General features: G+C 44.6%; 1 protein-coding gene across 1 annotated transcript in view; it reads left to right on the top strand.

Annotated features, from left to right (window-relative positions):
• Window positions 1-10,052, top strand: part of znf710b (zinc finger protein 710b) — a gene marked incomplete at its 5' end in the record, with an annotated part of 15,342 nt that extends 5,290 nt beyond the window's left edge. Inside the window, 4 exons of the mRNA XM_083900551.1 lie at window positions 4,176-5,747; window positions 7,417-7,608; window positions 8,163-8,334; window positions 9,796-10,052. Coding sequence (XP_083756677.1) covers window positions 4,176-5,747; window positions 7,417-7,608; window positions 8,163-8,334; window positions 9,796-9,977 — 2,118 coding nt within the window. The 3' untranslated portion in view covers window positions 9,978-10,052. The remainder of the gene's footprint in view (window positions 1-4,175; window positions 5,748-7,416; window positions 7,609-8,162; window positions 8,335-9,795) is intronic.
• Between the last annotated feature and the right edge of the window lie 1,528 nt (window positions 10,053-11,580).

The following is an 11,580-nucleotide window of genomic DNA, read 5'->3' as shown; positions in this document are numbered from 1 at the left end:
GTACTTTTTGTTTCCATTGCACTTTACTGGTGAGGTCATACTTGATATAAAGGTCTTTTTTCTCATCATCTTAGATTTGTTCGATCAAATCCCATTTTGTCTTGAGTGATGACTTTTATTTGGTCGTCTTTTGTCTTGAGCACAGCTGTACGTATGAGTGTTGATTTATCTCAGGGGAGCAAACTACTACCTTTAAAGGAAGCATCGCTAAAATACTGTCTGTGCAGCTCATAACCAAAACACATGGCTGTCAGTGGTTTCACATTTCTATTACTCAGACCGACCTACTGCAGATGTGCTCTGTGACATGTGGACACATGATTGATCGAAATGGAAGGTGGCTGTGCAGCATACTGAAGAGATAACACTCCTTTCGGCATATACAGCAAACCCAAGCATTGGATTATTAATGATGCACACATCTATGATTATTACAACCTTATTATTTAACATTTCTGAATAATTTCCTCTGAGACATTTGTTTTTAATTTGTCAGATTTCCTTTTGTGTTGATTTTTTGCTTTTGTCATCTCAGTTTCGTTACTGGCAGGACATGCCTGTCCTGTGTGGAACAATCAGCACATTTACACAAGAATGTAGTGTTCATTTAAGTTAACGCAATGTAGGAAGACTGATGATTGACATGTTAACAACGAACCGCATGCTATACCGGGAAGTCACCTAACAAGGATAAAAGCGGACATTTAAGGAGGATTTCCACTGGTTGCGTTATAGCAGAGGAGCGTCAGCGGCGCGGTTTTGCACCGTCCTCTGACCGGCGTCAATCCCCACCAAGCACGTTATGGCAGCACAGCGGTGCCTTGGGAGCCAGCGGTATTCACGGAAGATCACGCGATAATCCTGAACGGACAGGAGATCCCACGATAGACTGTGTGTATAAAGGAAACGACAACAACACAGCTTCTTTCATTCTCCGACGTAACGCGCCGGGGGTTAGTCTTATAGTGGAGTGGTGGTGGACACATTATACAACAAATCTATTCCCTACCAGTGCTTGTATAGTGGAGCTAGGACAGTAATTGAATGCCATAGTCTTAGAAGTAGTTTTTTATTTGCACAAGAACCAATTTGTGATAGTAATCTGCATTAAACACATAATTTTTTAAGGCCCTGGTATACTTCTGCACACAGCACACACAGTTGATGACGCGGTTTGCGGCATCAACATGTAGGCTGATTTTGGAAGCGTGTGCAAAGAGCACAAACTGCTCACCAAGCAGAAAAACAACATTTCAACAACAGAAGAAGTAGTCGCCAAGGACAGTCACCCGAGCCGCGACCTGGCGACCCTGACGGACCTTTCAGCTGATGAGTCGCTCAAACCAGAGGTGTCCGAGGGAGATGAAGTTTTCTAGTTTTCTTCATAGCTTTCTTCTTCTTTGGTAGGAATGCGTCCTATTCCCCGCATCTAGACTTGCACTGCCACCTGATGGTGAAGTCAGATACTACAGGATCCTGATGCATGAGTATACCAGGATACACCACACCACTATAGTGAACAAGTGAGCCTGGGAAGTTTGGGTACCTTGCTCAGGGGCACCCCAACCTTTGACCTGTCCTTGGATTTGAACCGGTCTGGTTACAAGCCAATTCCCTTCCACTTGGCCATGGGCTTCTTGAATTTCTCTAAATCGTGTCTCTAAATTTGCTGACCGCTTTCAAGATGATATGGAGGAATATGAAAGTTCCTCAGGTGGCAATCTGCAATCTTGTGTGTGTGAGAAAGAGAGAGAGAGAGAGAGAGGGGGAAGACTGAGACCAGGAGAGAGGGATATGAGAAGTGCAACACCTTTATTCTCTCCTTTATCTCTTCCTCTAACCAATTCTTCCCTTCATCCATCTTCCATATTTTTCTCACTCTTTTACTGCATTCTGCTCAACTCTCCCCATCCCCCTCAGTCTCTCTCTTGTTTTCTGCCCCCCCCTTCTTTCCTTTAGTATTCTCTCCTTCCAATCCCTCCTCCTCCTCCTCCTCCTGTCTCTCCCTCTCTCTATATATCCATCTTCCCTGCCTGTCTTTCATTCGCTCATCTCCTCGTCAGTCACCTTCTGTCTCTTTCTCTCGTCTACCTTCTTTCCTTCTCGAGACTTGCCTCTGAGTCTGTGCACGACACAATCCTCCCAATACTTTTTTACCCCCAATCATTGACCCACGACTTGATAAATAAGAAGATAAGAGAAGGATTCACAGAGAGAGAGAGAGAGAGAGTGAGAGATGAAACAGTGAGAAGGACACAGCAATAGATAGGGCTGCAGGAGCAAATAGATAAAGGATGAAAGTCAGACAGTGAAAGACAAAGATGGAGGAAATGTGGGTGACTGAGGCAGGAGGTGCCTCATGTTTTCAGACTGATTTTTATTTTTGTTGTTGGTGCCTGCACGTCTTGTGATTTGAGGTGACTTTATCGCCGATTTATCACCAGACTATGAAGGAGCCTTGTGCGTCAGTGACGTGAGGCATGTGTTCTTAAGCCAACTGGTTTGTTTGTTTGTTTATTTGTTTGTTTGTGTGTGTCTAGCCTGTGTTTTCAGCTTGTGTGGAATCACCACTGAAACTGTGGTGAAGCAGAAGGGAGGTGGTGGTGGTAGTGGAGAGAGGGCAGGCGACGTTCTGGCCCCGCCTCCTTCTCAGTCCCTCATGTATAAATAGGAAGCAAATGCAGCCTCTTCTCACTCAACACTTGCACTGGAGAATGAGATCCTTGAAGCACCTGAAACCTCACAGCAGGAGGAGCGCGGTGAGTTTCCCCCCCCGGCTCTCGCTCGTGGCTTGTTCGCTGAGGTGGAAGGGCGACGTGGGTTTGTTCGCACTGAGGAAGTCGGGGTAGAAATTGTAGATGGTGTTTACTTGTTTTTTTTTTTTTTTTTTTTTTTTAAGTTGCCATGTGCGTGCTTGTTATTCCTCACAAATTCAGATTAAGGTCACTTGGCATCAACTCATTAGCTCCTTCTCAGTCCATCTTTCCGGCTTCTGTCAACTCCTCCGTATTCTCCTCGTCTTCTTCTCTTCTCTTTACATTTTTTTTTTTATCTTTAGTTCTGTCTCGGTCTCATTTTGTCATTTTCTTCCTCCTTCTGTCTCTTGGTTGTTCACTGCTCCCCCCCTCCCTCCCTCCCTTCCTCTGTCTCAACATATCTTTCTTTCTCTTTCTTCTTCTTGCTCTCCATTGCCTGCTGCCTCACACTCACCCTCTCACTCTTCCACTCAGCACTACCCTTCCTCTCTCTCAGCTCCTTCTCTCTCTCCTATCCCCCTCCCCACCCTTCTCTCCTTATCTATTCTCTATTCTCCCTTTACCTTTCTTTTTTCTTTTTTTCCATTTCTCATCTCTCCCTCCCATCCACTAGACTCTTGCCTGGTCTCTCTCTCACTCTTTCTCTCAGTATCTGCTTTTTTCCCTCTCTCCCCCTCTGTTCTCTTTCAGCTCTCGTCTGTTTATTTCCTCTCCTGCTTTTCCATTTTTTTTTCTTTCGTTTCTTAATCTCACTCAGTTTTTTCCTCTCTTTCCCCCCCTTGTCTTGCACTTGAAGGAGTTTGTATAGATCAGTAGGCCAGCTAATCCTTCACAACACACACTCATACACACACACTAACCTTACATGGTTAGCTGTATTATGATGCTTTCTTTCATAGTTCTTGTGTCTCAGCCACTAGATCTGAAAGTTGCTTTTTGAAAGCCTTGTTTCAGGTTGACTGTGGTAAGGGATTCCGTCTATCTCTCTATAGTTTTTATGTTCTCTTCTAAGTGATGCAATGAAGGGCTCTTCAATATCAAAATGCCTTTCTTACCCCTCTGCCCATCTCTCTTGACAACCAGCTAAAAAAACGACACATTGGATGATAAGTCTCGACTCCTTTTTCGTCCTTGTTTGATTACTTTTGCTGTGCTGTAATTCAACTTGGGTCAAATCCCAAATGCCCAGAGTCTGACAGTTGATATATTTGGGCTGTTGTGTCCTAGCAATTGTTGTTCATGAGATGGCCTTAAAAACTAAATCAACACAACTGATAACAGAGGGAACAAAAATGTCCCCTCAACAAAGTAAATCATAAATTTAGATGGAGCAAAAGTGTATATTTATAGTCACGCTTGTATAATTGTTTCCTTGCTTTGCTGGTGTCTTGATGTGCTTCTCTCTTCATTCTCTTCCAGGAGGAGGCGAGCCGGCGCCTGGGTAGATGTGAGCCCAAGGTAATGGCCAGGCTGGTGGACATAGGCACACAGACAGATCCAGTAGTTGTGCTGTCCTTGGCCCAGGCCGCCGTGCTAGGTCTCATCTCCCAGAATGAAGTGTTTGGAGCTACTATTGCACCTAACGGCTTCTACACCGGCGAACCCAAAGAGTCCCCAGCGCCCCCAGTAGACGGAGTCGACTACGAGTACGCAGACCAGCTTATCGGAGCTAACGGAGATTACTTAGGAGACAACTTGGGGGAAGACGGACAGATGCAACCCAGCTGCAGTCAGAGGAGGTGGCAACAGGGGCCGCCTCAACATCTAGACGGGAAAATGGTCGGCCCTGATCGTCACGGCCTTCAAGGCGGTGACGTGGCCCCTTCCCACGTGAAAGGGGAAGTGGTGAACTCTGGAGTGTCCCCCTGTGTCCATATGCTTAACAACATGGCTCCCAGAGGTGGTTTAGTACAAGTCGATCCCAACGCACTCAGAAACAGTAACAAGAACTGTACAGATTGCGACCGGGATGGAACTAACCAACAGCAAGCCAACGCACACGGACACCCTCCTCCCTCACAGGTCGGCCACAGAGGAGGGGAGCAGGCCCACCGAGGACTGCAGGGCCAGCGCCCGATAGGAAACCATGGTCGAGGTGGCAGAGAGGAGGAAGCAGATGTAGAGCACCAGGGGAACAACATGATGAAGCCCACGCAGCAGGAGGAAGCCATCAGCAGCTACTTCCAGAGCAGTGAGGTGGGCAGCTACGATTCAGGGGAAATGGGCATCGCGAGCGAGTATGAAGAGAGCGGCCAGAGCATGATGTGGACAGACGGGAGCGCGGGAGGACAGCACCAGCAGCCTCCGCACCCGCAGCCTCCTCGTCGGCACGGCGGTCGCCGCGTAGACCGTCTCGATATCAACATTCAGATCGACGAATCTTACTGCGTCGATGTGGGAGACGGCCTGAAGCGCTGGAAGTGCCGCATGTGTGACAAATCCTACACTTCCAAGTACAACCTGGTCACGCACATCCTGGGCCACAACGGCATCAAACCGCATGCCTGTCCACACTGTGGGAAGCTTTTCAAGCAGCCCAGTCACCTTCAAACCCACCTGCTGACGCACCAAGGCACGCGGCCTCACAAGTGCACCGTCTGCAAGAAGGGCTTCACTCAGACCAGCCACCTGAAGCGGCACATGCTCCAACACACCGACGTCAAGCCCTACAGCTGCCGCTTCTGCCGCCGCGGCTTCGCCTATCCCAGCGAGCTGCGAGCGCACGAGGTGAAGCACGAGCGGGGCCGCTGCCACGTGTGCTCGCAGTGCGGCATGGAGTTCCCCACCTACGCCCACCTCAAACGCCATCAGACCAGCCATCAGGGCCCCCACACCTTCCAGTGCACCGAGTGCAACAAGTCATTTGCGTACCGTAGCCAGCTCCAGAACCACCTCCTGAAGCACCAGAGCCCAAGGCCTTACACCTGCTCCCAGTGCGGCCTGGAGTTTGTGCAGCTCCACCACCTGCGACAGCATTCACTCACTCATAAGGTATTGACACCGACATTTACACTCCCACACAGTCTGTTCTATAGTTACAGACACACTTACAATATTACATGTTTAGATCAGGAGACTGCTTCTTTTTTTCCTAGTCGCATTAAAAAGACAATGAAATCAAAAATGAACAGGCGTATTATTGGATTACCAAAGCGAGGCTACCACACCTCTGCTGTCTGAAGGCCTTGCCTCAGTTTATCTCCTGTTCTTTCCTCACTGTGGTCTTGGTGAAGGAGACAGGTTAGCATGCTTGCATGTGCCTTGCAGGCATGCATCCCACTTCCTGCATCCTTTTTATGTTTTCATGTCTGGTTTTTGGTTGTGACTAAAACATTTCCTTGAGGTTTTTAGGTCATAAAAGGAAAAGCTGGAATATATCTTACTGTAACAAAATAAATACCTCCAGGCTTAAGGGGAAAGTGAAAGGATAGGAAGCTATTTCATCAGAAATATACTTTGTTATATCTTTTTAGTGCTACCGTAATTGTCAGTGCTCGTATGCTCATTTTTGTTCACGAGTAACAGTTAATCACCCGTTCAGTTGAACATGCTCCAGAATGTGTCTCCTGTGGACATCATCAAGAGAATTGACCGTCTGCCTTAGAAAAATAATTCATGTTTACAAAAAGGACTGATCTTTTGCAAGATCCTGCAAAAAAAAATCTCACTGTCAGCAGTAGGATAAACACTTTACAAAAATCTTAATAAATTACCTGTTTCCCAGAGTCAAATGGTCATGGAAGTGAGGTGCAGTGTTGTTCAGCGCTGTGTTTTCATCTGGATTTAGTTCTGTACATCTATGACACCATACCGTATATATTCTCATTCTCTGTCATCCTTGTCGAACACAAGTGTGGAATAGGGTGACTTTGCAAAGTTTGACTGAACAAAAATCTAAAACTACACTGAGAGAGGCGGCGTCTGTGTCCTCAGAGGAGATATGACCTCTATTGTGAAGTATTGTGTGTGTATTTGACGACAGGAACACTGTTCTTTTTTTGCAGACATTGTGTGGACTGAGTCTGCCATGGTCGTCTGCTTATACCAACAGTCTTTTGACACACGCGTGAGCTATGATGCATATTTGGTCTTGTTAATAACACTTTTATTCAGCGCCACTTGTGTATCTGCTGACACCGAGTGCAGAGCTGAGAGTCGGGTGCCGCAGTAACACTCATTTAGATAAACCTCAAGGCCTTAGCTGCTGTGAACTCTCTGATATTGTGACCTGCTTCTCACTGTTCATGCATTTCCTGTTGGATGTGAATATTATGAGAGCAGTGTAAGGACTTTACATAGTTCATATACATGACAGTAGACTGAAGCTGAAAATCGGAATCTGAAAATATGTATATCATGTTTCTAGAGATTCGTCTGATGGCGGAAATGAGTGTGACTTTATAACAGATGTGAGGTGTTAATGGAGGCCTCATTTGCAGTTGGAAATGCTCACTGTGTTCATAATCATCAGCCCATCTACATAAACTAAGTCCGAGTCTCGCACACAAACATCTGGCACTTTGAAAACCTGTGAATTCAGCAACTATTCTGGCACTTTATGCAAAAAAAAAAAGTGAAAAGGAGGACACTTGCAAAAAACATCTAAGATTCTATGAATACTGTGCAATGCATGACTAATCCTTTTGTTTTGACTCCGCAGGGAATGAAAGGCCACAAGTGTGATGTGTGTTCGCGAGAATTCACCCTGTCTGCCAACCTGAAGAGGCACATGCTCATCCACAACAGTGTCAGGCCCTTCCAGTGTCACGTCTGCTTCAAGAGCTTCATCCAGAAACAGACGCTCAAGACGCACATGATCGTCCACCTGCCTGTCAAGCCATTCAAATGCAAGGCGAGTGTTTCACTCAACCCCCAAAACAGCAAACACGACGGCTGTTTTTTTATTGTCTCTTTGAGCTCTTCTTTTCTGTCTTCATCTAAAATAATGTTATTATGTGATATGTATATATGTTAGAGTAGAAAATCTCAGATGTTAAAGTAGAAAATCTCAGATATTAGAGTAGAAAATCTCAGATGTTAAAGTAGAAAATCTCAGATGTTAAAGTAGAAAATCTCAGATGTTAAAGTAGAAAATCTCAGATGTTAAAGTAGAAAATCTCAGATGTCGGAGTAGAAAATCTCAGATGTTAGAGTAGAAAATCTCAGATGTCGGAGTAGAAAATCTCAGATGTTAGAGTAGAAAATCTCAGATGTTAGAGTAGAAAATCTCAGATGTTAGAGTAGAAAATCTCAAATGTCAGAGTAGAAAATCTCAGATATTAGAATAGAAAATTTCAGATGTAGGAAATCTCAGATGTTAGAGCATTTCTAGTGTCAGTATCAGCTCATATTAGTGCTTTTGTCACATTTTTCTTTATTTAAATGATGTTTCTTCATTGTTTTCAGGTATGTGGCAAGTCTTTCAACAGAATGTACAACCTGCTGGGCCACATGCACCTGCACGCTGGCAGTAAGCCCTTCAAGTGTCCTTACTGCACCAGTAAGTTCAACCTGAAGGGAAACCTCAGCAGGCACATGAAGGTCAAACATGGAATGGACGTTTCACCAGAGGGACAAGGTAAGAAGCGCAGCGCGTCACTACTGTCACTGTATTTTTCTTGGTTTATATTGAACACATTCTTTCTCCTTCTAACCTCACATCCAGAATCCTGTTTTGTGATGGCTATCAAATTATGTTCAACAACAAAAAAGACTATGTCGTATTTGTCATTCGGCAACATCTGGTCATGGGTTTGGATTTGACTGCTCATGTTGCTGAAGTAAATCTGATCTAATATGGCACACGATTCTCTCAAACCAGATTATAGAGTTTTTCAGCTTTGTATTACAGTAAAACGTTTCGTAGGCAATCGTAGTGACATCTGAAAAATGTCTTCATTGTTTCTATTATTATTAGAATTATTATTCAGGTTGTCTGTGCATCCTTAAAATTCATGTATCTAAAATGAAGGCCTTAAAATGTCTTAAATTCATTAAAAATGTCATATGCTGGCCTTAAATACGTTGCTCAAAGGTCTTAAATTTTACGCGGAAGGACTTTTTAATGTTATTTTTTTTCTTGCGGGACTTTGAGAAGGATGCACGCTTGCTAGCTAGTCTGAATGAGTCTCATTGAATGACAAACATGCTATGCTTGGTTTGTAATACAGCAGGATCCCCCAACTATTTATATTATATATTCATAGTGTTTTTTGGTCTTAAATTTCATTAAATGTGGTGTTAAAAAGTCTTAAAGGTCACATAGAGTGGTCCTGTTGCACATAAATGTTAGTTATGGAGGTCTACTTACATATATTTACTTGTTTTTATGGTCAAAAACCTCCTAGTTTCTGTAAAATAGCCGATAGAAATCCTCTTTTCTGACAGTGTTTTTCAGCCACGATGTTTCAGAGTGAACTTTCACCCCCAGAAGACAGAGTCTTGTGATTGGCCAGTACTATCCAGCACATCCGTTCTCAGAAGCGCAGCGCCCCCCTCTGGAACGGCGGATGCACTGCTCCTCATTATCAAAACATTGTTTTAACAGTGTTTAAAAATAGCTTCGTCACGACTCCCCGCCTCAGTCCCTTTTATGACTTTAAACCGGAGTCAGACCCAGAGTCAGAAGACACTGTTGCTCGTGAAACACCTCCACAACGGACGTTATTCTTCTTCTGCGGTTCAATGTACGTAACCGGATGTGCCCGGACTACCGCCCGGAGGAAGACGATCAGTTGTTCAGGAGAACCGCTGCTTGCGTAACTATTACGGGATTTTCAGTGATCTCGTTGAGCCCCGAGATTACAATAAAACACAACATTCTCAGCAATGGCTGAACTGTTTGTTTCGAACCGTCAGGCTTCATAAACAAGGTAATGACGCAGATACACACCAAAAAAAATAGCGATAATAGGAACTTCCGGTCTAGTTCCGCTTTAAATTGGACTTGCAGGTACCCTGATTATTATTATTATTGTTGTTGTTCTTTGAGCAATTTAGTCCCTTTTTTATAATCATTTGATTTGTTTATATGTTCCAGACGTTCTTCCAGAAATGGAAAACCAGGGGGAGTATGAAGGACAGAACTTCGGCTTCACGTCACCAGACAGTATGGACAATGGTGGCTCCCAGAACCTCACCAAACTCACCACAGCAAACATGGACGACATGGAGGATTATTACAACTTCGGCAAGGATACGAGCAGCTACACTACACCTTGAGGAGTGATGATGGACCAGAGAACATGAATCTTGTTTTGTCAAAGCAGAGGGAAATTATTTGGATACTGTTGTCATGACTTTTTGGGAAACTTTGAGGAAAAGTGTTTTTTCTTTTTAAGTTTTTGGCCTCCTTCCAGAAAGAGCCAGAAACTGCCAGACTCTGATGGGAGGCCAGGAGAAAGAGTCACGCTTCAAAGAAGACGTTTCAGCTCTGTTGCATATGGCAGTGACACTGAAACTACTGACTCGCTTAAGTCTGGAGGGGGGGGGGTAACTACTCTAAGTGACTCCAGGACTCTTAGCGGACAGTCAAATCTGTATGTTTTGTGTATGTATCTTTTATTTCAAAAGAAAAAAAAACATGCTGCAGTTGCAGAGCCATCGGTTACATTAGATGTGGTAGAAAATTGTCGACTATTTTGCCAGCGTTGTCACTCACTCACTCTCTCCCAGTGTATGCTCTTACATTTTTGACTGAAAGTGCCAGTTAGATACACTCAACAAAAATATAAACGCACCAAGAAAAACTTAGTAGTTATTGTTGTGTGACAAAACAGAGTAACTATCCAAAAATAACAGTACAACTTTATCAATTAAGTGGCTTTAATTTGCGAGGATCAATTTCAAAACAAAAGTCCTGGAGTAATGGCAGGAAGAACACAATAGGGGTCGATGATCCAAGTTCACAAAATTCGATAACGTGTGTGTCCACTGTTAGCCTCACACAGAGCGCTACACCGGCGCCGCATGGACATCACCAGGTTGTCGATCTTGGCCCGGGGGATGTTGTCTCATTCCTCCTGCAGCCACTTGAAGTTGGCGGCCGTTCTGGGGAACTGGAACTGGAACCCTCTGGCGGACACGCCTATCCAGAACATCCCAAAGGTGTTCGATAGGTGACATGTCTGGTGAATACGGTGTCGTTCAGTTGTGTTGTCACAGCTGTAACGCTCAACCAAGCAATCAGCATGCCAATGGCACGCTGCCTCATGATTTGTGGCATCTGTGGCATATTGACAAGTGACAAAAGTCCACATTTTGGTGTGCCCTTGTACTGGTCACGCATATAGACCACCACTCTGCCATGCTCCATGACTCTCGTGAGTTGAAATACTCAATCTGCGATTGTAGTCAATCTGAGATTGCCAAGTGACGCTGGACTACTGGGTTTGAGCAAAACAAATAATTCCATAAACAAAATGCATCAAGAATCTGAGCAAATGTCATGACATTCTATTTTTGTTCACCATTTCAAGTTGGTGTGTTTATATTTTTGTTGAGTTATACATTCGCGACTAAGCTTCCACCGTGTCGGCTATTTACTCACTGTATACTGACCTTTTGAGACCACATATTCATAGGCGTGAATGCTATTATGAAAACGGTTCCCAGTCGTGGTCGCCCCCGTTCCTGCCCAGCCCTCTGCTTAAAACTTAAAACTTAAAACTTAAAACAGGCCAGTCTTTGAGTGCGTTTGTGCTTCGGCACACCTTCGTGGGCGACCACGACGGTTCCCAGTCGTGGTCGCCCCCGTTCCTGCCCAGCCCTCTGCTTAAAACTTAAAACTTAAAACTTAAAACAGGCCAGTCTTTGAGTGCGTTTG

The sequence above is a fragment of the Microchirus variegatus genome, assembly GCF_963457635.1.
Source record: "Microchirus variegatus genome assembly, chromosome: 14".
NCBI lineage: Eukaryota > Metazoa > Chordata > Actinopteri > Pleuronectiformes > Soleidae > Microchirus > Microchirus variegatus.
The sequence above is the reverse complement of the archived record's forward strand: the minus strand, read 5'-3'. Positions and strand labels throughout refer to the sequence as shown.